Raw genomic sequence first — 27,065 nt, 5'->3', positions numbered from 1 at the left:
TCCAAGTTTCTCCATGGATCTTTTGTTAGAATGGAAAGCAATATAGACTGGTAACATTAGAGAGAACATTTTCTGTAATAGTTTATAAACGGTACACAGTGAAACAGATTTGGCAGATTCTGCAGTTCTTTTTCTAGGAATACCATCTGCACAGGACTTTCATGCCTGCTTTTCAAAATTGGTAGAACGTCTTGCTTTTAAACTTATTAATTAATTACCATTAATAAGGTAAATTATTTAATGGTTGTCATTCACAGCTGTATTAGCATATAGATTCTGATCAATTACTTTATTCTAGCTGTTGTCTTCGACTTTGAACATTTAATAAAAATATAGCCTCAACCAATGTATGAGTTACATAAGAATGTAAAAAGAGTCCTGCTGTATCATACCAAATGCCATTTAGTTCAGGTCAAAAGCCATCTAATCCCAGTATTCTGTGTCACACAGTATAAACAGGTGCATTCAGGAAGCTTACAGGCATGGACAGCAAGGCAATAGTCCTCAGTTCCTTACATAATCTTTATTATACCCTTAGCACCAGAAAACACAATATACAACAAATATGTATACCAGATACAGTATATACAGAAACACATGCACTTACAATCTATAGATATAAATAACAAGTACACATAATATGCAATAAATTAGCAAAGCAACGATAATAAAAATAATGGTGATGATCACCAGGTTAAGTACTATTCTTTTGTCATTAAGTGGAGAAATAGAGGAACATCAAACAATCTGAGATTATTCATCAGAGTCCTAGTCAGACAAAAAAATAACAGATAAGCTTTGTACTCTCTGCCAGGGTATTTTGCTAGAATGGGATAGATGAATATCATCTGAGATACCCTGTAAAGAGAGCAACAGAGGAGCTTGTGACTCAGGAATTCCACCAGATCGTCCCCACATGGGCATAAGAGCTGATGTAGAGGGATATTTTTTATAAGGTCCCACAGGACAGAAGTGTGGTACATCCAACTAGATCAGGGTGAAGGCCTGGAAAAATTGGAATGGAGGAAAGATAGAATGATGACACGTGCCCATTTGAAAAAAATCCACAGACTGTGGGAATGGATACTAGATTTAGACTGCTTTGGACATCAATATCTCCTCGTATTTGAGATACATTGTCCATGATTCAAATGTTGATAGACAACCAATAAGACTAATAGCTGTTAATAATCCAATCCTCCATGAACTTCTTCAAAATCATATAATTTGATGGCTGGAACTTAGCTGATGGCAGTGAATTCCATAGTTTAACTATGTGCCATGTGAAGAAGGACTTTAATCAGTTCTAAATCTCCCCATGTTCAGTTTCAACTGATGATTCCAAGCAAGACAGATAAAAACCTGTTTATATTTTCCATGTACTATTATGTCTCCTTTGACTCACCTTCATTCTAAGCTAAAATACTCCAGTTCCAGTAGTCATTCTTCATTGGGGAACAGTTCTGGATACCTAATCATTTTAGTTGATCAGAACTGTACACAATATTCCAAATACAGTATTTATGTTTGTATCTACAGTGTACTATATACAGTAAACATTTTTAGCATGAAATGTGTCTTTTTTCCCCTTGCATCCATATATTAGGCTGACATTTTTATTGAGTAATCTACTGTGAAGCTATGCTCCCTTTCCTGATCAGCTGAAATCCCATTGATGTTTATGTGAAGTGTGCATTTTTAGAGCCAATTTGCATCATGCTGAATTTGCTCTTGACTGTTTGTTCTGCCATTCTGTATACAGAATTGTGTGATTGGCTGAATTATTATTTGATATAAAGATGTTTTTTCTAAAAATACCCATAAAATAATTCCTCCTCCCCAATATCTCTCAATGTATGCCCAGAATATGCAGAGTGTGTAATGCTGGTGTAGAGATTAAGTTGTGTATCTAAATAATTATCTGAAGTATATGATTGATAATCAATACAAGCAAACAGTTATGGTAACAACCAGAACAAAATTCTTGAGGAAGGAAAAAAAAAACTTAGGATAACTAGGATTCTAGGGTAACTTGTATTTCAATAGAAAAAATATCACAGTATAGGCAGATGCTGTAATATCCTCACTGTATCAATGAAAAACAACGAGATAATATAATTTTTTTTAAAATGCTTTGATTAAACAGAACAGAAAAAGAAAAAAGAAAACAGTAGAAAAAGAAAAAAAAAGAAAGCAAAACAACACACACACAAGTATTTCTTGTATGCAGATATATATTACAAACAGACACACTCATATGTAAGGTTTTACACAACTGTTTCAGTGAAAGGTAACGTTTCATTATATGAATCTTAATTTATGTTTTAGAATATCTGCCACTGTTTGAATTATTTAACGTATTTAACTTATTTTAATTTTGTTTAGAAAACTTGCAATAAATTGAGATTTTTCTCTCATGCCTACTCTTTATCACATGTATAAAATGAATAATTTTCTGTTAGGCTACTCTGGTAATATATTTTCTTCTAACAATATTCACTATAAAAGGAAGATTTTAGAATTTATATCCATGAAGGTTTTTTTACTACCAAAAATATTAAATAAAAAACATAGCCATAAAGGACTGTGCAGGCAACTCAGTGGCAGAGAGGATCACTTCTTAGGTGCAACTGTTATTAATCATAGTTAAGCACATTCATCTTATTTCTTTCCAGCTTAACCAGCATAATGATCAGGATTATTATTTCTAATTAGAGGAAGTAATATATCATGTATAAGCTTAAGATGGGTCTCATTAATTAACCTGAACCCATAGAGAGTTGTAAGAGATAGTCAATCTTTGTCACAATAAGAACCATTGGTTTATGCTTCATTCACAGGAATAAACAATCCTGGAATTAAACTAAATAAATAGCATTGATTAAATTTCTAAATAAGCATTAAAGATGTGGCAGTTATTGAAACAGGCTGTGATTGTATCTACAGAGAAACATATATGCTTCATAGATCTTCCTCTCACCAACCCAGTGATTGCCTGAATTGTGCTCACTGAATCCTGCCTGAATTCCCTGACCTGTGCTTTTTTTCCCTTAATCACAGAAAGGCAGGAGTTCCACTTCTATTTCAGTTTAAAATATGACTGCAAATGTATTAAACGTTTATAGTAGATAAAACTCTGTGTAACCCATTAGTAAAAGCAAAGCAGTTACTTTTTGAAGCAAAAATGATTGCCTGACTTGACCCTAGTAACCTCAGGAATACACACAGGATATTTTTGCTGTTTTCTTATGCAATATGCTTCTGTTCAATTTGACAGATTTATTTTACCAGTGATGTTCAAAATGGCCTACTATATAAACTTTGGTGCAAAGGGTATATGCCTACAATTCAGAAGAGGACGAGTAAAGTTGCTGGAAGCTACAGTTCAAGAATGTATGAAGGGCTATAGCTTTAGGCACACTCTTAAAATAAAGATTATTAGAAATTTATTTTCTTAATATTATTGGTATTTATGATATTCATAAATGGATGTGCTGGTTGAAAATTTGCCCATCATGCTCACTTGTGCAGCTGTTGTTTTAATTTGAGTGCATAGCCTGAAGAGGTAAAAGTTATAAATATATGTTAAATAACTTGGATATCCAGCCACAGTGCTACAACATGGTGTGAAAATTACATTTCTTTTACAAGCTATTTTTTAGCTGATTAATTAAATACCTTAAATTTTCCCAATGTTCTTTCTGTATTGTATGTAACTGCATATGTGTGGAGCCACTGAACGATTCTGTCAAGTTAGTGTTGACTGTCAGTGACCACATAAATAGGAGTCTCTCTCTCTCTCTCTGTCTAGAAATGTAGTTTGTGTGTGTAGAGGGCTTAGTGTGTGTGTGTGGGTTTGCATTAGTAATACAATGCAATATAGTACAATACAATATAATACAATATTGAAGGAGAATAGAATTAATTATCGTCCATTGAATCTTTAAATTTAGATCACACCATCTCCAGGTACTCATCCACTTCTAGTTTTTGTTAACCCTAAAAGTGGTGGAAAACAAGGAGAAAGGTATGTGTTTCTTGATGATCTTGCAAAGGGCTTACATCAGTATGAATTCAGCAATTCTTTTAGTTACTTTTGGGGGGGGGGAAGTGAATACATGTATTTTACATTTTGTTTTCCAAAGTTACTTAATACTAATTGCACAGAACAACGTTAGTAATAAAAATGATGTTGAACTATGACCGATTTGTTGATTATAAACAACCTATTAAAAACATAATCTATGTTTTCATTTTTACATTTATTTATTTATTTGCCTGCAGTCATATACTTTCCTTATTTGGAATATATTTCAAATTGAAAAATTGCCCCATCTTAATCATAATAATTATATTTAAAATAATTATACTTCATTTATTTGTCATTAAAATATTTCTGTAAGCTCTTGGCTTGTTGAAGCAGCTTTGTTTTGTAGGCTATAACAAATATAGCCTATAAAACAAATATTATGACTGCAATTATGAAATTCCAGTACGTGGGCTTTATTAATTGTACCTGTCAGATCCCCCGATCAAAAGTTTCACAGAAACCCTTATCAGGGCATCTCCCATCGTGTCATTCTCTCATATGGCCAGATGGGAGGGAGTGTGAAGTTGAAGTGTAAAGGGGTTTGTTTTGGCTATGGAGCACATCAAGGACGTGGGGTTGAGATATGACAGGAATACCATCTGGATGAGAGAGGGTGGCGCATGCTTTGTGGGAAAGGGGACTAGGTAAGGGAAATGTAGTTTTAAATTAGGTTTTGGAGGGAAATCTTTATTCGCAGCTTGCCTTCTGTACCGTTCATTACGCTTCATTAAAACAGTTCAAAGAAATCCAGTTTCTTGACTGTGTGAATGCTCGAATGAGCAGGTGCTGACAGTACCTTACTGTGGTTATCAGGGTCTAAGTTGCAATACGTTTGGGGCTCAGTTGCTATTGCTGTTGGATTTGTGGCTATGCCATGACTTCTGTTCCTTTTGGATATCCCAGTCAGAACACTATTCCAGCCACATTTCCTCCTTTTAACTTCTGGCTCTTTCCATAACTCCAAATTGGTTGGTTCTGCAGTCTTCCATAAGTCATACTGTCAGCACTTTAGCTTAATTCTCACTATTGTTCTTCTTATTTTCTCATGACAGACCTCTGTATAATAACAACCCTCTGTACTCTTTCCTCTGTCTTGTTCTTGCCTACTCGCTGCCCTCTCCTCTTCAGTCTTGGATTGTTTCTTTTTTTTCCCTTGTCCAGAGCCTCATTATCACAAAAATAATTTTTTGGGAGCTACAGTATATTGCATGTTCACAGGAGTCTGGTGTAAAGTAAGCAGCAATAAAGATGGCATAGTCTCACTTCCTCCTTTTCTTTCTTTCCCTTTGTTCCTTTTTTTCTCACCTAGAAGATTGTTAGGAAAAGAACAGATACCTTTTGCCAGAAACATGAATTTGGCAAAGACTATTTGAAATTAGACTAAGGCCCATATAAGGATCCTTAATTATCTACTGCTACTTTAACCCTTTCTAACTATTTTGTTCTACTTTATTTCATCCACCATGATTCTGTGTTTCTTATTTCAAATCTCTTGCTGAATTCTAGCTTTCAGTTGTTTGGTTCCCCAATCTCATTGTCTAAAATGCATAAAAATGAATTATGTACAAGAACTAAGATGTAACTTTCTACTTGTCTTGCAGAAACTTTCTCCTTGGAGGGGTTTATTAAGGAAAAGGAAAACAGCTTCATATAACAATCAACCATTTTCTCATTCAAACAAAAAAGGGAAAAGGACAAATATTAGTGTCATGAGTACTGATGGCGAGCAGGAGGGGGGCCCTATCCAGGGGGGAAAACGCATGCATAGTACTGAGGAGTTAAGCAGCCATTCAAAGAGACACAGATCAGACCCGCCTTGACTTTCGGGGTTTATCTGTCTGGGTTTTTCCCACGCTTCTTCAGTTTGTTAGGATTCTGTTAACATAGCAGTAATAAACACTAGAGACCTACTCCTTGTCTCAGCGTGAATTCTGACTGTTAGGACAATTAGGGCAATTTGTTGAATCGGTCTAAAATCCCAAGCAATTGCTCATGTCAGTTGTCTGCTCCAGTAACCATGATAGTTACAGGTCATTCGAAAGGAAGTCAGTCACCTGCTACTCTCTTACCCTTTTTTCTGGACCATCTTCAGGCTAGGAATAATGCATGTGTTTGATTTCTGATAAATTTGATTAACATTAACCAATGATCAGTCACTGGAAAATGTATAGGTAGATGTAACATACTAAGAGATCCAGCCCCATTTTTTAAAAAAAATTAAATATTGTACACTTATTAATTCTTTAAGAAAGACGAATAGTTGCTTGATTTATTTTGTGAGATATTTTTTAAAAATAAAGAAACATACCTAGGAGATTTAAAGAAATACAACATATATTGGTAAAACATCAGTAAGGCATGAACGCCTGCTTATTATTAGATATCACAACCTTTTAAAGCATTTCACCTCTGAAGACTTCATGGAATCTTCAGAAAATGTCACAAGAATGGGTAGCGCCAAAAAGTTTAGCCTGGGATTTTGGAAAAAGGGAGTATCTTAAATATTGCCAAGGCTTAGGGCACTCATTTTGCTCCTTAACCTCCTCTCAGACAGGAAAAATAGAGACTATTTGGTGGCTTTTTTATGCAATAACATGACTGCCTTAAATTTCTGCAGGTCTAACACATCCTCTTAATCCTTGACACTTTCCAAACAAAAAAGGCCAGACATTTGGCCCAACCATTGTGAGGGATCATAAAAGTGATACTGGGGCTGTATGTCATTCATGGCTGCATATCATATTATCATATGTCTTAGATATAAAAGTCTGATTCTTGCAAAGCAGCCAATGAGATAAGTTCTCTTTTGGGATTCTGCTACTTCCAAGGGGACTTCACTTCATCAGGTGTTACCCAGATAAATCCAAATGCAATAAAATCTTATACTGAAAGCAATATTTCTGGACTAGAACCTTTCTTTCAATTCTGTTTAAAAAGGATGTTATTATGGAATACGCAGCTTGTGACTCTTCCATTAGATTTGTAGAACTAGAGAAATGTGCTTATAGCAATACAATTTCATTTGGGGCTGTTGGTTTACCACAAAAGTAGAACTGTAAGGCCTTAAGCAGTCTGCAGGTATGCCATCTTTGCCATAGATAGAAGTAGTGACCAAGATCTAAAGAGCATTGCATTGTAGTCTACTGAAGTATGGCAACTAGATTTTGAAAAGGACTAAAATTTCAAAAACAGTTTGCAGTACATTGTGTACAAATGATCCAAGAAAAAAAAAATCACTTTAAGATCTTTCTTAACTGGTTCTTGGCTGATATTATATGCTTGATATTGTCCATGTCTACAAATTAAGCAGAATTAATGTTAGTGTGACTGCCCTTCTGTACAGCCTGAAATATTAATATTGGTAAGTACAGTGTGGGATGCATTTTGACTTTGTTTAATCCAGAATATTAATATGTGGTAGAACTGCCAAAATAAATTTGTTGCCAATAAAATTCAAATATTTCTTCTATCTACAACTGCAGAATTTATAGGAAATTTCAGTATCTTCTGAATCCTCGACAGGTTTACAGCCTTGTAGGAAATGGACCAATACCAGGGTAAGTTCAAACATGAACTTATTAAATAACATGTAGCCTAAAACACATTGATGGTTGACATAAGATGTCTATAGTTTGCAATGTATTAACATTAAATTAAATTCTGGAAATATTGTATAAAGACAGATTATTTGAAGGAATACATACTTTGCTGTACCTTGATGACACAGTGTAGGGTTCTTCAGGGTTTTTAAATATAAAAATTACCTTCTACTTGGCGTAGATTAACAAAAATCTTTAAAAAGGCTTGTGGTGCTAAAAACACACACAGACACACACACACACCACACAGTAGCATAATGCCACAAGAGGATAGTGTTTTGTGAATATTCATTTTTAAATGTTAAGATTATTTCCTGTTCTCATTTTCTCCATTTCAGAAATTGTTTACTCTAATTTGTTATTTGAAACATTACTAAAGAAACTGCAAAAACGTCTGATTAATTGTCTGTCCAATATTGCATAGCCTTTCTTATTTATGTTTTTCTTATGTAAGTTAATTTAATTTTGAGTTTCCAGGCCATGTTTGCACGTACATACAGTACACACATACATACATACACACTGTTTATTTCTTTGTTGTGGCTAATCAGCTGGATACAAATTTCCTTCAGTTACAAAGTGGCTTTACAAATCTAGTGTTCAATGAACAGAGGCTTACAAATAAGAAGGCAAGGGGTCAGTTCCCCTCATGATTACTACTGACTGTGTCTCTGTCTTCCACCTGCCAGCTGCAGTCTTATACTAATGCTATCATAAGAGACCTATCCTTGGAGGCCTGAGCCTGTTTAAAAGACAGCTATCATGGGCCAAGCTGTGTTTCAGAACTAGAAAGCATGGTTTAATGTTTTGTTGGCTGCCAGCTTCAACTTCATGGGGCCAGCCAAATTCCAGAGATAAAGCTCTGGGGACATCCTTGGATATCTCTCAGAAATTTGACTGGAACATTCAGTAGCCAGCTGGAAAAAGGGTATGCTGTGATCTAGCCTGACTCTGGCCAGCTTGCCCTGTTTAAAATGTCTAACACTGCTGTAACTGCTGCTCCATTTTTCTACCCTCTCATCAGTTCCAAGTCACATCTCTTTGCAAATATTCACTAAAGTCTGAAAGGAAGGTTACTGCTTCTTTATTCATTCTCACTTATTTGAGCATTCTCCAGGATATTGCCATTTTGATAGTTTATCATATGTCTGTCTGTCTGTATTGTAGTCTATTACTCAGAATGAAATAACCATCTATCAGATTCACCCCGAAGAGTCAGATGCTCTTTGTTTCTGTTCCTGGTTGCTTCTGTCTGTTTCTGAGTCCCTGGCTGTCTGTGTTACTGATGAATAAGAAAGTGTATTTGACTTTAGTAGCTTCTCAGTATATTGATATAACTAGACTAACTTTCCAGTATAGGATTTTATTTACTTTTATAGTCTGATTTACTGCTAGTTTTATTCTCTATCAGCTTTTTAAAATTTCTTCAATAAACCTTATAATTGAGCTAATGTGGATTTCTTTATACTTTTAAGGGATCGTTTCTCATTTATTTCTACATTTTTTGGAAATTTTTACCTTAGCTGACTTGGCCTGAAATCAAGTGAGTGGAAATAGGCTGGACTGATCCCTCACTGCTAGACAGCTAAATCTCTCCTAGGCTAGTACAAGGTTCTCAATTTTTTCAAGCTGCAGAAACTGTTAGTTAAAAAAAAAAGAGGGGGGGGGGAACCAACCCTGAACCCCTGATCAAAAGGCAAAGCTTTAGTGATAGGAAATTGTCTTGTTCAAGTGCACTTTTTTCTTTTGCCCTTAATCTCTCATGGATGTCTATCACATTTTCATGAACTATAGACTTCCATGGAACACAGTGTGAAAACCCTGGTTTAGTAGACTCATCTACTCCAAATCAGAGGAAAGGAGGAAGGGGTGGAGTTGCCAGCATGCCTTAGCGTTTAAATGTCATGCCTATTAGCCTATTAGCTTTTTTTCAAGTGGTAAGAGGATAATCAGAAAAGGAACTTCTCTTCCCAGAGCAGTTATCAAAGAAAGCTCCTTTGAGCCTTTTCCTCAAGCACTAGAAGGCTTGAGACAGACTGTGGAACAGAGCAATCTGAAGCAACCTAGTCACGTTGCTTCACTCTTAGAATTGAGCAAAGCAGCTTTAAGGAGCTGTTTCACTTGGCCCTTTGAAGCACAGTGTGCACCCCTAATTTGTCTCTATATCTTGTTGCAGTCCAGTGAGTGCTTTCTGTTTCAGAATGTTTGTGCAAGGACTACACAACTTCCTTTAGGTGGGAGGCAGCATTTGTCTTTGAGTGGCATGCAAGAAGGTCACACTCCAAAAAACAGGTAGAGCAGGAGAAGAAACTGAGGAGAGGCAGGACAAACAATAAATTTGATTTAATAGAAATTGAAATTAAATGAATTTAATTCTTTTAATATTATTGAAATTACATTTTAATTATATTAGTACTTAAGTTAATATGATTACTCTTCATGTAACTTTCTTCTTTTGTCACATGCAAATTTACAACTTGATGGCAACTGTGTTGCTAAGGTTTGCTCTGTATATTTATTGAACATATAAATTTAAAAAATGGAAAACTGGGAGTGGTGATGGGAGGATAAAAAAGGGAACTGCAAGTATAGTTTGCTATTTTTTCTTCTGCAAATCGTATTTCTCCAAGGACCAAATTCAGTCCAAGCTGTTAATGAAACAGTAAGGTGGGCTGTCCTGTAAAATCAAATGTATTTCTTTGCAATGCTTAATTATACTTTCCTGCGGCATGACTTAAAGTATTAGTTTTGTGGATTTAATTTTTTTCACAATAATTTGAATGACAAAAATACACTGTTTGGTTAATATTACCTTGATACTGAAATTGTAGCATGAGAAAATAAGTGTAAATTGGAGAGACCATGCAAGCTCTGCAGCTGAACTTAAATATAAAATAGAACAATATATTTAGAAAGAGCCTTACTTAACAAAGTGACATGAAAATTGCCATTCTGGTACACTATGCAGTTTGTAATATGCACCTGTTTTACTCTGAAAAAGAGTTTCACTGTTCACTGGTTATATTTCCATAGGAGCAAACTACTTTCATCAACAACTGCTACAGTTGATTTAGTTACGCTGAATAATCTGAAATTCAGGCAATATTCACATTATAAGTAAACAACAGTTATGCCAATGGAAATTCAGTGGCATGTCTCTGAAAAAGCAGAGAGGTCACTTTTCCTGGCATGGAAATGTCTAAATTATGCTATTTTAAAATCCTGCAATTGTTTTTCTCTATGCATTACATTTATATTAACTTCTTTAAAGCTGTGATGCGGTATTTATACAACTCTTAGTTTATTTCCCAAAGCATTGCTTGTATCCACTTGTACAAATATACAGAATTAGAGAATTAATGTTGATGTTTAACTCTTAGTCTTTTATCACTAGTTTCAGTACGGTTAACTGCAAGTCATACAATCTCCTACAGCAAATTATAAGACTATTAAGAAATTACATTCTGAATGTGTTGTCACTATTATGGTTGCTGAGAAAGACCAAAAGCAAAATTCTGTGCCACCATGTAACCCATCATTTCCTGGTTTCCCTTTTCTGATGATGGGGTTGTTTTTTTGTTAGGAAATAAAATAAGTAGTAGGCACACTGGACAGCTCTTTATACCTTGATTTGGGAACCCATAGTTGCAAGCACCCTGTTGGAAGCTCTCACCTGTCCCTACTGACTACTGGTACAATCTGGGTACCTGGATAGAAGGATGAATCCAGGATCATCCTAAGAACGTTGCTCACTGAAATGCACATCTATCTGGAAGATGCATGCCAGGAAATTGGCCAGCTTAAAAAGACTAATGGATATTGTAGAGCATCATTCAGTCTACTTCTAGAGAATAACCTGAGGTATCTGATATACTATTTTGCCTGAAATTAGGACTTCTGCCCTGATGACTGTCATGATGCAAGATTTGAAATACAGATATTCATTATAACCCATATTATTAAAATTTTCCCACTGGCCAGTGAATCTTCCAGTACTATTTCAATACCTCTTCTGTTCTGTATAGAGTAGATACTTTTTTCCAGAGTTTTATACTTAATTTAATTGCCATTAAAATGGTTTCTATGTTATGTCTTCAGCAATACTTCAGTGAACTGAGAGAATAATGGCTATAGAAGTGATGAGCTACTTTGCTTTCATACCTAGTCTTTTCCTGTCTCTCCTGAAAAAGTAGTTACTGTATTATGCCTAAATCTGTTTGTCATTAACTGGGATTATAAACTGCAGAAATAAGGACTTTTGTTACTCATCTATTATGATTATACTTCAGTTTTGACCTGTCTGAATAATTTACCAAAATGAAAATCACAATTTCTATAATATGCTACTTTCCATTTTTCTTTCACAGGCTAATGTGCTCTGTGTGTCATTTGTTTTGTGAATGTACTCTATTCACGCATAGGAATATTCAGTTTATCAGTAGTTCCGGTATACTTAGTTGCTTCTGTGGTGCAACATCCATATACATTTTTGTGTAACTGCTGAACTGTTGATCCAATTTGAATTTGGAATCATTAACTAAGATATTGCTTTAAAAGCAGCCACCCTCATTACATTAAAGAACTTATTACTGCACTGAGTATTGGAAGTGCATTATGTCTCCTGTATAATGCAGGGTTTAATTTGGTTCTAGCCTGTGTTCAAAAACTGTTGCAGTCAGCTGTAGGGTTGAGATGTAGAGATTCCTGTCTGAAAAATGACGGTCTTTACAGCTGGTTGGCATCTATGTACCAGTTAATCTTTATACCTTAAAATATAGTTCCCAGGAGATGAATATTTTACTGCTCACCATAATAAACTGCATGTTATAATGAAACTAATTTTATTGTATCACTTTGCAGTAATTAGCATCTTAAGATTAGTGCCCTTATAACATAGTCCATTGTATTTGAAAATTATAATTGCTATGAAGTATGTGCTGTCCTGCTGCAAGCCGAGTTCAGCTGTTTTTTTCAAAGTGAGCAAAGGCAACTGCTGTGTAATTTTATTCTGTTCACCATGTGTCAAGGAAGCAAGCTTCTGGGACATGATTCCATATTCTTCTTTTCTTTTCCAGATTAAATTTTTTTCGAGATGTTTATGACTTTAGAGTATTGGCATGTGGCGGAGATGGAACAGTAGGTTGGATTTTAGACTGCATAGGTAATATTATATATGTCTGTTTAAAATAAAACCAGTAAGAAATGTCTGAAATCTGGTATTTGTGTATAAGTAATTCTATATCCATCAGAAAAAGCCAAACTTTCTCTGCTCCATGTTGGAGTAATTAAAAGAAGGGAGGTTACAGAAAGGAAGTTGGTTATGAGAGTTTGGGGAAATTATTTGAAGCAGAAACTAAGCTTTTGAAATGCTTTCATATACTGTTGATAGGGAATGTCTGAAGTTATTGTGGATATGTTTTTAGTACATTGGATTTTTGTCAATAATACACGATGCAGTTCATCGAAAGGTAATATCCTGTACCTCAATATTAAAGAGACATATGAGTATTTAAAAAAAATTATTATCATTATTTTGTCATAAACTGAAATGATTTTATCCATAGTTTTCCTCCTAAGATTTACTAGATGGATAAGCTAGCCTTTATGCATAATACAAATTTATGGGTGTGATACCATACCCATGCTGATGGATGACCTTACCCAGCTGCTTCATGTAGATGTTAAATAGGAGTGGTAAGAGAGTAGGACTCTAAGGCACTCTGCAAAGCAGGGGCCTTGGGCTCAACCTCTCCCTCCCTCCCAACACCAACTGGAACTGGCCTTGAAAAAGGGAGGAGAGCCAGTGTAACCCAGTGCGTCCCACTCCTAATCCCCTAAACCAGGCCAGAAAGATACCATGGCTGATGGCATCAAAGTCACTGAGAGATCAAGGAGGGCGAGAAATCCTAACTGAAAAGGGTCCAGATAATCCACTTACTCCATGGCTATCTGGAGCTGGAAGCCAACCACCTTCCCTAAAAAGGGAATGTTGGAGACTGGATGAAAATTGTCCAGATCTGTTGTTATAGTTTATATAACAGATGGATTCCTGAATGGAAGTTTGATAAGATTTTGAACAGAAGGGATAAGGGTACAGCCAATTACTGGGGAATCAGAAGGGTATTTGGTGGAAAATTGCCACATTTCTGTTCCAGCAGCAGAGACCTCTACTACATCTGAAGTGCAAGCTAAAGACTTGTTTGATTTGCAGGGATACTATGGATAAAGGGTGTGTGTGTTTGTGTGTGTCTCTCTCTGTGTCTATGTGTGTATCCTGATTATTTATATATTTAAATAATTTCTATACCACTTCTCAATAAAGGTTGAATGGAAATGGTATAATCTATCCCAACACAAGCTTGAAATTATATATGCCCATCAAAGGTTTGATAAACCTTTCACCACCTGTCTCAAGGTGAAAAAACAGGAGAGTTGTCATGGTCAGGTGATGAAAAATGCAGATTTAATTCAACTTTTTATTAGATGGATCAAATCAAAGTTGGACTAGGTGCCTTAGCAAATCTTTGTTCTGTTCACCTTTTAGATTTATTTTTAAACTGAAGTGCTTATCTATATCTCAGGTAGTATTAAGAAAGATGAACAATTCTTTCAATTAAAAATGGTTTGTGGTATGTGACATGCATGAAATCAATATTTTGAGAAGAAGATAGAAATAATACTTGGAGAAGAGCACAACATATAAAGTCTAGTGATTAAAGTTACATATGCAAATATTGTATGTCTTTATAGGAAATTTAGAACATAATTAGAAATAAGAGTAAGATTTAAGTCAGGATATAGAATAACAGTTTTATAAATGTGTTAAGATTCTTGAATTAAGACTAATTACTGTTAAACAAATTGTTTTGTTTTTTTTATATTTCATGTTCCATGTTGTGTGCTGTTCTGCCTCTTTTAAGCGGACACTTAATTTTTCATATAAAATTAAATATTAGACACCTTCAGCTGAAGTTTTGGAAGCGTATGTATTCTCTTGCAGGTTAAACAGTGTATTAGTGCTGCAAAAAAATGCACAGGAAATCCTAATACTTTCCAAGAAATTACTAGCTCTGTGCAGGAATGTTTGAAGTCCAGTTCCACTCCTGTGCAGAATAATTGTAATAGAGCTTCCAAGCCCAGGTTTGGTAAAGAATGTGTGAAGAATGCAAGAGCTGAGGTAGTTTCTGCCTTCTGAGCCATGAGACGCTATAGTGATCAATATTCCTGAAAAATCTTCTGTTCACTGAAAAAGGAGCACAAGTTTCCCCCGAGAAGGAAAAATTAGAGCTATCTCTTAGCAACCTGGGAAAGGTTGCACAAGCAGTTCTCAACAAAAATCATAGCCTGTTTAGGCATCCTGTATTGCCATACAGCTGCTAGATCTAGTTCCAGCCCTTATAATTCAATCTCACTTGAGACCTGGTATCTATTATGGTGACTTATTTCACACATCAGCCAGCAGAGAACGTTGTCAGTTCGTCCAGGTAGCCCAGGTCAGGGAACAGATCCTGCAAAGGCTATAGGAACGCAACATTATTGTTGCAGGATATAATTATAGAATCTTAAAATCCTGTCAAAGTTTTCCTCCACCTCCTCTTATACCATATAGAATCAAGGCAGGGGGTGGGGGAATTTTGAGTCTCTTTCTTACACATCCTCCCTTCCTAAGGCTGAGGTGTTGTTTATAGTCTCTTATCTGCAACAGCTCTTCCGTACCTTAGTCAGATTAATCTGTTTTCCTCTACACCACCTCCCCTGTTAGGACCACCCTCCCTTTCTGCAGATGAAGATTCCCAGGCACATCACCAAGGGAAATGACTACAGATTCACACACACTTATCCTTGCTTGGCAGTTCCCAAGGTCTTACCCTGACAGACCTGGAAAGTCCCTCCTCCCCTCTTGTCACATAATAACTAGTACTGGACAGTCTATTGTAGCAGGAAACAGAGCATAATCAGAGAATCTTGGACATTTAAGTTGAAAAAGATAGATAAAAAATATATAGCTTTGCTATTTGCTATTGTGAGCTTGCAGATGCTCTTTTTCTCATACCTAGATATTTTTTCTCATATCTTTCAGGCTCTACATAGCATCTATTCATCTACCATTGAGGGCAGAGCATCAAGTCATGCCAATGTAAATGCCCTGGCTTCAAGTAGATATCATAATATTCCTTACCAGAATTGCCTTTATAAGTGGCCAGGCAACAAGGTTGAGTCTGTGCACATACAGTATGTTACTAGACTGCCCCCTATATCACATCTGGCACTTTGATCTCATTGAACCACTTTGTAAGCTTTGCCATCTATCCCAGTCAGTGATTACAAATCAGCTGCTGCAGGCTCAATGTACTGACACGTCGAAGAAAGTTGCAAAATTCTTAGCTATGGTTATGGCCATTAAAAATCAGGTTTGTGTTTCCCATCCACTCACTTTCACATTTGTTGACTGCCTTGGGCCAGACTATTCCATCAGTCTGCAAAAGAACCTTGACACCTTCCATGATATTCTTTATTTAACCTGAATTTGATTTACTCACACCATATTGGCTTTTGCTGTGCACTAAATGTTGATGCTTGTATGTTTTTCTACTTCTCCTTAATTTCTGTATAATTCCACTGATTTTTTTTTTTACTCTTTTGGTCTATGGCTAATGGAAACCCTGCTAAACTATCACAGATTGCCTCTTAAATTATCAACAGTTCTCAGTCCAAAGTGCATTTATCTTGGCGACTCATCAGTTGTCAAAATCAATGATTTTTTTTCCCCACTGATTTTAGCTCATGATAATCAGTTTCATAACCTACTATATCCTAAATGTGAAAAATTAGTTTGGGGAGACAGTAATTTCCTCTTGTAAACTACTGGCATATTCCTTCTCAGTTTATGTGTGTATACACAAACACACACGCATGGCTGGGAGGAGTAGTTGTGAACAGTATTTTTTCCTGACTGGATAGTATAACTCAGGATAACATCCTGCATCTGATGAAGTGAATTCTGGTCCGCAAAAAGTTTATATGGTTAGAAATTTGTTAGCTTTTAAGGACCCAAACTTTGTTTTATCAAAACAATATCTAGCCACAGTATTAATATCGTTAAAGTTTTACATCTATGTGTTAGCTCATCTGCTGTTAGTCTTAAACTATGCCTACATCTTTTATTTACAGAGAAAGCAAATTTGATTAAGCATCCTCCTGTTGCTATTCTCCCTCTTGGAACTGGGAATGACTTGGCCAGATGTCTGAGATGGGGAGGAGGTAAATAAAAACAAATGTACTTGTTAAAATATGAAGTGTTTATTTTCTCCATTCTTTGTTTCACGTTTTTTGTTTTTCCCAGAAAGCATCACAGATGTAATACTGTATCATTTGTAATTATTTTAAATATAATTAAAATATATATATTTATGACCCAGTATTTAAATAATGCAATTTGGTAGAAACTCATTGGATCAAAATTGAGGAATCCAAATTGCCATTAGCAGCCATGAGCATCTTTCTCAGCCCCTGCACAGTATAGCCATGCCAGCTAATGAACTTTGTGTAATTCTGCTGGAAGGTTTATAAGATCCCAGAGTTCCTTGCATTATCTTACGCAGCTATGGTTGGAATGTGGGAATAGGACTCACTCTATGAATTGGAAGGAAAGCTGATTCTCCTCACTTTACAAGCAAAAATTCCAGTTTGTTTTGTTGTTATTGCAAATCAGAACTACCTTTATATAATGCTTTATAGAAAGACAGTGTATTACATCAGTGAGCTTATTCTGTGGCCAGCTAACAATGTCACTTGATAGTTCCCCTTAGTAGATAACATATTAGAAGAATGCAGATGTGCAGAGTATGTAGATTTCATTAATTAGCCCCCATCTTTGACATATGTAATATTCATCCAATCCTACATTTTGAACCTGAGACCATTGGATACAATTTTCCACATATTTATTCCTCTGGATATGTTATTTGCACAAAGCTAATGAGAAGTCAAGAAGTTCTATGAGTTTTATGAAAGTATTATATAGTAATGGGAAATCAAAATATGAGTTATTCTTATCTTCTTAAGGGGAGTTGTTCATATACCAAAGCATTGCTGTTTGATCTCAAATGTAATTCACTTATATGTATTTGGATATGTTTGGATATGTTTCAAAGCAAGTCTCAAGATGTAAATATAGTTCTTTCCTTCTTCTCTCATCCTGCAGTAGATTTCAGACAATCAGTCTTATGGTGCTCTCTACCAGGATCCACGGAGGCAAAGAATAAATTAAAAAGTGTTTCATTTAAAACAAGCCTCCTGTAACCTTGTCTCCATTCTTCAAAAAATGAAGACCAGATCTGTTTTTTGGATCCAGTACTTGATTTGTGGGATTAAGAAAGGAAGGACAATGAAAACCTGCCCAAGATGCCATGAAAATTCTAGCCAAGGAAACAGGAGGCTTTGCTATTAAGTAAGTTCTGCCACTTTAAGATGCCAGAGAAGTCTCAAAATGGCTTTTATTATAGCTATCTGCAGAAGATTCTAATTCATAATTTATTGCCAGTTGAGTGATCCCAGTGAATGAAACTTCTTATCTTGCATTCCTTTAATTTTTCTTGTGCTTCTTCCAGTGCTTAAGAGGACCATATACTTTTGTACTGTAAAAATAAAGCAGGTGTGGACCTGATTAACTGATGAATAAGAGACTACAAAAACTATGTAAATTACCCTGAGATTTCAGAATGATAAAATTAAAGCATAAACAGCTTAGAATCAGGCTGCTTCATCTTACGGTTCGGTACATAGCCTCAGATCTGCCATGCTTATTTTTCTGCTGGAAAAAATGCGTTAGGATGGCATACAGAACAAATTGGACCAATGGACTGAACTGTGGCCTCACAGTTTTCAAGCTCCCATCTGGCTGATTTACACTGAAACCCTTTGAGACAGACATTTAAGATTTTTTCATTGCTCTCTTAAGAAATCAATATTAGTTTTGTTCTTAGTAAGGACATATCTAACATACCTAGTTGTATCTGGTATATTCCCTATTATTGTACTGCTTTGTATAAGTCAAGCCTTAATAATTGGCTTTTAACAGCTTCAGAAAAAGATAAATCATAACTCCTAAAGCAATTTCCACTATATATCCAATTGTGTCTCCTTCCTGTGGTTTCATGGTGCAGTGGTGTCTTCTAATACCCGTGTCACCAGTTCTGTGTTTGACACTTTCTCTGGCTTTTACTTTGCCTGATGAAGATTATGGTCTTCATGCGTGCCTAGATCTTCTCCCTATAAATATGTCTTAGTTTCTTTCTAATATTCAATACATATGATAGCCATTTTTGCTCCAGAAACTATCCTAGATAATTTCCTTGAAATTAAACCCTTCTTTTCTGGATTGCCAAAAACAAAAGCAAAATCAGGAAAGGATGTTATTCTTACTAATGCTTAATTAATCATTCTTAATCATTGATTACTGGAAATTTGGGAGAACAAATATTCATCTTGGTGGTCCTCAATAAATCTTGAAGATATGTTTTTAATTTTTGAAAAGAAAGTAATGTCACTCTGATTCTTCTTGATCTTTTCTGTTCTCACCTTTCTCACATCTTATGAATTGTTTTCTTGGAAATTAGTGGATATTTAGACTGTAAATGCCATATATAGAGGCTTGCTATAGAACATAAACATCAGTATGATGACATTATTGTTGTGTGATTTCTTTGTACTAACAAGTTCATTTAGGAGCCAGCATTTCATTCTGGCTGAGTTCAATTTTAACTACATCTGTAACATTTTGTTTCTTGCATTGCTTAATTTGAAGGCATTTTCTTGAATGTTTTTTGCTTTGGAAATTTATGTTCTGCTGATTTCCCAATTCAGAAGGTTACTTCTGTTAAGTCTTAGTAAACCCATAAAAACATTAAACACTACAAATTTGTGTTATTTACTTAAGTTAATTTTAATTTGCAATTAACTTTCTCTACCTTAGATCAATGGTATATTAAATTATTGAGTCCCTCCTTCTGGCAACACCACCTACAAAAAACCACTTCATTAACAGTGTTTTTGTAACTGCTGGTTTCATAGACATATTGAACTTCCATGCATATATTTGCCTAAAATAGTTGGTTTAATGCTTGTACTCTACAGAGTTCAAATTAAAATTCCCAACTTTTCCAAAAGCTTTAAAAAGATATATACTGCCAACCTTATATAAAGTATTGTTTATTTGTATGCACATTCTGTATTTATAAAGTATATTTGATTCTCTATGTCTGTTCTTCAAGAAGCCCTCAATACATTTAATACAAGTTCCATCTTGTTATTTATTAAATAACTGAAAAATGTCAGTTGTAACTAAGTTGCAAATATTTCACCTTACCTGTTCAATGGAAAGATAGATTTCTTTAGGAAAATATTGGCCTTTCTTTATCCAGAGATGACAAAATCTAATAGAGTTTATGCAAAAGTGCTTCTTGAATATGAATGTGATTTAACACATTATGCTAAAACCAATTATGTGTGGTACACACTATTTTACCACATGGATATGCCAGCTGCAGAAGCCAACATTGTTCATTGTGTTCCTTAAGCTCTTCTCTGGAACTTCTTTCTGCTTTCCCTGATTGTCTGGAATATTCTGCAGAACAGAAGAAAGTTGGAGCACATAATAAAGGATGGTAATTCATTTTTTCAGAACCCATGTTCTCTGATGCTATTACTGGAATCCTATAACTTCTTTCTTTATGGACTACCCATGCTAGACTAGGGCTTAATCGCTTTGCAAGCCCACTGTTACTCCTAGAAAAAATAAGCTCCCAAATTCTCTTTCTTTCACCATTCTTTGCCTCCTTTCCTACGGTAGCTGATGCCACAACCCTGATTTTTTCTCTCTGAAACTTTTCATAGGATTGGAGAGCAGAAGGGATAACAACAAATTTATTTGCTGGTAAGTAATTTTCCCTTCTCAGTGATACAAACTCTTTGCATGGTTTATGAATTATTAAACAAGTAACCTTTAGCATACACTGAATTAGTCCATTGCTATTGAATATGTTGCTTAGCAATTCTAATTTAGCATCTTATAATAGGAAACAATGTACTCAGTCTGTTTTTTCCCTCCACCATTCAACAAACACACCATTGTGTGCATACATACAATTGATACTATATTGTTGAATACAATGAAAAAATCGATAACACAATAGACACTGTCATGATATGCCCAATAATGGTGTGATGGCTGTTGTATGTGTTTAATGGCAGTCATATAACTGGAAGTCTGCTTAATGATGAAAGATTTTTATTATATTTGAATCCCTATAAAAAAAGAATCCCAATAAAAACAGAATGCTTTCTTGGTGAGGACTTAGAAAGTTTCTCCTGCATTGCTGAAGAAGCAGTTGTCATTTAGCATTGAAAAAAATCGAAAAGAAATGTCTTGCTTCTTCCTTGTCACACTTTTTGTATTATTTCTATCATGAGTGCTATAAATACAAATAGGAAGAGTGCTGCAAAAGAAATTTGTTGCTGAAGACACAAATAGCTTCCTGCAAATAGATTGTGCGTGCAGAATATGGGTCAGCAGAATATGTAGGTAGACGATCCAGCTATTCTTCTCCATTGGGTCTTTTTATTTTTTTGAGTAACAATTTTCTATGTCAAAACAGAAAGTTCCTTTAAAAGCTCATTTAGTTTCAGATGTGGCTTATTATATGGTATTTGGAAAGTGATAGGATCTGCATTTGTGTGTGTGTGTATCCCTCTCGCAATCCCTGTGGGTATGAAGAATTAGTTTGCACCATAATCAGTCTCTCGCACACTATATATAAAATGTCACTGATAGAAACCATGCCTCTCCTAGATTCTTACTATATTATTTTTCAATAATTTTTATTAAGAATTATATTAAAGAGGTAAAACTAATACAAGAACTAATACAAAAATACATTGAAAAGAGAGAAAAAAGAAAAAAAAGTATTAAAGAAGTACATTTAAAAAATCTCTCCAAACCAAAAAAAAAAAAAAAAAGGAAAGAAGAAGAAACTTCCCCCTTCATCCTTAGCAAGTATATTCACCATTAACAACTTATCACTGTCTCTTAAAATATAACCAAATACATCTTCCTTCCATATATCACCCCATTTTCTATAAACCTGCCTCTAAATCTTTGGCTCTCCTTATTAATCAGCAAAGGTCCAGTAAAAGTTAACAGAAATAACAACATAAGTATATAGTCCTCCTTTCCATTTAATCACAATCCCCATAAACCCTCTCTTTAGTAATCAAAATCTAATCCGAATTAACAATTACAAAAAATTAGAGGCTATTAAACATTACCAGAAATAGTAATTTTCTTATTTACATCTCAAAAATAATAATGTAGATATTGCAAAGTAATCCATTACACCCAGTTGAACATTTCCAAAAAGAACTATCCAGTCACAATAGCCATTAAGCATCACCAGAGATAGCAACTCATTATTTAACCAGACTCAAATAGACCAATTTTGAATTTTTTCTTCTTCATCCCAGCAATCCTTAAGTCCCATAAATAAAGTTCTGTCTTCTACTATCCTTGTCTCTTTTCTCGGAATTCTTGTCATCTTTATCAAAGTCCATTTGTAACTCCAGTAGATCCCTTATATTCCAATTTAAAAGGGTAACCCACATTGCTCTTTTGATATACTATTAGTATGTCTTTTTAAATTTTTAAATGATCTTCCAATTCCATTTGTAAATCCAATATCTCCATCTCTTTCTTATAGGTTTTAATTTTTAAGTCCACCTTAAAGTCCATTTCAATTATCTTCAGAGGGACTTGTTCCTCGTCAATTACAATTTTTGGTTCCAGTATAGAGTTAAATAACTCAAGCACTTCTTGGGCCCACATAGTCAATGTGTCCTTTAAAGTAGCCATCTGGTGCCCTCTAGTGATCAACCTTCAAAGTCTTGTTATCAGCTTGGAATGTAAGCAAAACAAATTTTCCCTCAGGAGAGGATCTTTACTTAACTTCAAAGTCTTTCTTTAAATCAATTTCATCTGAGGCCTTAGCATTTAAAAACTTTCCAAAAACAATGCTACAATCACCCTTTTGCTGTATATTGCAAAAAATAAAGATCTTACAAAGCTGGAAACACATAATTTTCTTTCTTTTTAAATGGCTTGAAGAGAGACTCACCCAGCGAATGCTAAATTTGCAGTTCTGAAGGTTTTTCAATCTTAAAGAAACATTAAAAAAAACTCCAAAGCGATTAAAAAGATTAGGTTTGGTCAAAACCTGAGATCTTGAAAGGCTGCATTAACGGTTCAGACTGTGATGGTATCTGCAACTCCCAGCTGATAGTAAATGACTGCAAAAACATCATTTTCTGCCATCTGCTCACAAAAAAACAGCTGTCTGGAGTACATATGGATAATCTCAAGATCTCTAATCCAGAGAGAGCTGCCCCAAAAGACCATCTGTCATGTTCAAAAATCAGATGCAGACACCGTCCACAGACACATAAATATTGATCAGTTTGCAAACTGGAAGAAGTGGCATGTAGCAAGACCGCGCATCCCAGTATTATAGTAATTGACTCGTCCAGAAAAGTTCTATTTCTAAATTTAAATAATTTAATTTAATTTTTTTGAAAATATTTATTTATGCATAAATTAGTTTTAAAATTATCACAGTGAAATGGTTAATATAATTATATTTAACCCTGCTATGGTATTGCATTGACTGAGCCTTTCTTTCTGCATTGAAAATGAATGTTCTGATAGGTAGGAACCTATAAGCAGTGACAGACTTGACCCAGGTCATGTTATTGATATACAGAAATCCATTGAATCAAAATCAAAAAAAAATTCTGCATTACCTTAGCCTGGAGTAGTGGTTGAGTAGCCCTTAACATAGTGCCACTAATGTGCTTCCTTGCTTTGCCATGATTTACTTCAGCACTGCTACCACATATTCACCCACTTACTGCTACTGTAGCATTGGACGAGTGAGACGGCAGGCAATTATTTGCAATTATTCAGCAATGAGCAGGGAGCCAAGTAATCACTGAACAAAATTTGTCCTGGGGCAGTTGCTCTGTTTTATGTTTTGCAGTGTAATGTCCGATTCCCAACTCATTACAGTAAACTACCTAATTGGAGGTAGTATAAACTACCTAATTATAAACTACCTAATTGGAGATGAGGTGCTGAAACAGTACTTTCAGTGCCAGTGTCTGTTGCCACACTGCTGAAATGGTGGCAAGGAATAGCGGCAATACCAAGGGGTACAGACAGGTGCTGATGGCTGGCCTGGCCTAGGTTAAATGCATCTTCCATGTGTTAATGGTGAGATGATGACCTGGCCCCTAATTTCTGCCATTTCAAAATCACTGTGCTTTATCTTTTTCACAGGATATGAAGGTGAGAATCTTCTGAAGATTTTAAAAGATATTGAAAACAGTACCGAAGTCTTGCTAGACAGGTGGAAATTTGAAGTAATACCTAATGATAAAGACGAAAAAGGAGATCCCGTGCCTTACAGCATCATCAATAATTATTTTTCAATTGGAGTGGTAAGATTTATTTATATTCCCATGTGATTTGTTTTTTTCTATTCAAAATAATTATTTAGAGTTGATGTTCAGAATGAGGAATCGCTGAATGCAAATAATTCATTTTTTTCTTTGTAAAAGGAATACATAGATGACACTATTTGCATAAATGTATTTACGTAGTCAAAGTAGAATTATTTTCTCAAGCTCTTCCACCTGTTCCTGCATGGGCAATATAATCACACTGTTTGTAATGGTTTACATGAAGAGCTGTAGCACTAAATTAGTGGTGCCTATACAAATATCAAGGATGAATCTTTCATTAATACCTCTTAACTGCCATGTTAGTAAATAGTCAGATTTTCAGAGGCATGCTGTTGTTGTTATTACATTTTTATCCCATCTTTTTGTAAGATATATATATTTGGTCAACTCAAGGCAGCAGACATACTTAACACACTCCTGCTTCCTGTTCTTCCCAAAGCAACAACCCTGTGAGGTGGGTTGGGCTGAAAGAATATAAGTGATACTAAAATGCAGTGGCGTTCTTTTGTGTGGTTTGGTTGGGGTCCCTGCGTGTGCTCTCATTCCTCAGTAGTCACATCCCTATCTGTTTCTCAGCTGGAAAGGAGTATCAGGAGATTGTTATATCTTCATGAGTTTTTGTATTATTTTGGTTATATTGTGATAGTCTATATTGTCATTTTAAAAAATTATTTCTTGTACATGCATTTTTGTTCAGAATATTACAGTCTTATTAATCATGATGTATACTGTTCTGTGTAGCTTAGCTTAATTAGAATGTTAAACGATAAATTTATGCTTAAATTATTATTATATCTCACAAAAATGGTAAGTGCAAGAGTTAAGCCATTTCCATAGAAAAAGGGCCAGGCAGTTCCTCTAGATCAGGAGTGTAAAAAACCCTGCATGAGGAGGGTTCCTAATTTTGATTCTTCTCATATTTGGGGATTGATGGTGTCACGGGGCAAAGTTTGGTACATCATAATATGTAAAGGTTTAAACCACCCATTGTACCTGTTAAAAATCATAAGCCCTCCTCTAAAAAGTGAGCTGGCTTTTCCCTGGTTACACTAATGGGTGTTTTTACAATCAAAACCATTGGAATTGATAATAACCTTAAACTTTGTTTCCTGGCCCTGTTTTCTCTTGTTCTAATTCAATATAGGCTACTGCTGCAGCAGCATAGTAGCTCAGAAGTGAGGATATGTACAGTTTTTAATCTCTTTGAAAACCTCTGTGTTCACTACAGCCTGCCTAGGCTGTTGAGAATTTCTAGTTTTGCAGCAGAGTCCTGGGTGCTTGGATTTCCAGTTGCTAAATGAGGCAGTCACTAAATGAGGACTGATCACAGTTACGACAGTGATGAAAAAGTAACTTTACAGTCAATCCTTGCATTTATGACCTTTGAAGGTCAGTAAAGCAAAGGAAAGCTGAAGTCAGATTGTAAGCACAGTCACAGTTTCATTAGTGACTGCTTCGCTTAATGACTGAGTTGCCAGACCCAACTGTGGTAGTTAAATGAGGACTTCAAGTTTTCTTGAAAGTGAATGCATGGATTTTCTTTCATCAAGTTTAGGGATACCTCCTGGTGGAATAAGAGATGGGTATAGAAGAGAAGATCTACTTAATTTTCTATTTCCTGACTAAGAACTAGAAGATTCTATTGCTTGCTGTTTTTCATCCATTAATTTGGTTTGACCAGGAAGTCATTTTACACAAATAGGGAATATGAAGTATTTGGAATTCCTCAAAGCTGCTTCATTACAAAGAACTTCTTCCGAACTTTAACTTCCAATCTGGTGGGTTTCTTTCCTCCCTCCCTCCCTCCCTCCCTCCCTCCCTCCCTCCCTCCCTCCCTTTCTTTTTGGTATTATTGTTCAGGACACTTGGCAAAGTGAGCAAAATGTACATTTATAAGAATTAAAATGTCACAGTTTTTGGGAGCCTGGTTACCTTAAGTTTGCTATTTTTATGAATCTCACTCAATATCTCATTTAGACCAATGAAGCACAGCAGGATCTCCAGGGCAAGCTTATAATACTCTTATTTTGCTATGGTAACCTGGTAAACATAGCTGTTCAAAATCATCATAGCCGAGGGAGCAGATAAATGCTATTTGGCCATCTAATCCTGCAGACTTATTGTTTTATGCAACATTCATTTGTAGGAATTATTATTTTTTTCTCCTTGATAGTTGAAAACTGCACTGGTCTAAAGCCATGCTGCAGAACTGCAACTGGTTGATGGATGCACCTCTACCCTTTCCAAAGTATCACTTTTGAAATGCTTCTGTACTGCATAAAAGCTTTCCCCATAGCATATGGTTGTGATGTACCTATAGCATATAGCCTTGTATAATGAAACATGGTCAATTGACATGGAATAAACACTCAACAAAAGGTAACTTTCTGTAACTTCCATACACTGTGGCAAAAAATAGGCAACTGAAATGGACAAGAGTGAGTGCTCCGTGTTGTTGTGGAGCACTCCCTTCAAAAATATTTCAATAATTTTCTGGATGAAAATGAGATGGGAGGGATATCTTCTTTATGTGTTTGTGTTTTGTAGAAACCAAATGGTCAAATGTAGCATTTCATTAAAATAATATTACAAAGTGCCTTAGAGCCATTCTACATATTCATAACAGAAAGGAAAAAATAAATACTGAAAAGACAGTACTGAAAAGAACTGGAGATTCAGGAATATATAGTGATGTGAAAGCTTAGATAAATGAAACTGTCAGCTATGTGTTCTGTAATTAACTTATCTACATAAGTCCATATGTAGTATTCAATAGTTATAATATTATTTTCTGCGTAAGAGATTTG

At 35.3% G+C, this 27,065-nt stretch overlaps 1 protein-coding gene across 8 annotated transcripts in view; it reads left to right on the top strand.

Moving 5' to 3' along the window:
• DGKB (diacylglycerol kinase beta) overlaps window positions 1-27,065 on the top strand; it is a 249,659-nt gene that overhangs the window by 48,489 nt on the left and 174,105 nt on the right. For all 8 annotated transcript variants that reach the window (XM_063303710.1, XM_063303708.1, XM_063303712.1 and 5 more), the window contains 5 exons: window positions 3,954-4,027; window positions 7,573-7,647; window positions 12,765-12,850; window positions 16,861-16,950; window positions 24,074-24,234. In XM_063303710.1, the coding sequence (XP_063159780.1) occupies window positions 3,954-4,027; window positions 7,573-7,647; window positions 12,765-12,850; window positions 16,861-16,950; window positions 24,074-24,234 (486 nt within the window). The remainder of the gene's footprint in view (window positions 1-3,953; window positions 4,028-7,572; window positions 7,648-12,764; window positions 12,851-16,860; window positions 16,951-24,073; window positions 24,235-27,065) is intronic.

Source organism: Candoia aspera, chromosome 4 (genome assembly GCF_035149785.1).
Source record: "Candoia aspera isolate rCanAsp1 chromosome 4, rCanAsp1.hap2, whole genome shotgun sequence".
Classification (NCBI taxonomy): Eukaryota; Metazoa; Chordata; class Lepidosauria; order Squamata; family Boidae; genus Candoia; species Candoia aspera.
Note: the sequence above shows the minus strand (reverse complement) of the source record. Positions and strands in the feature narration are given on the sequence as shown.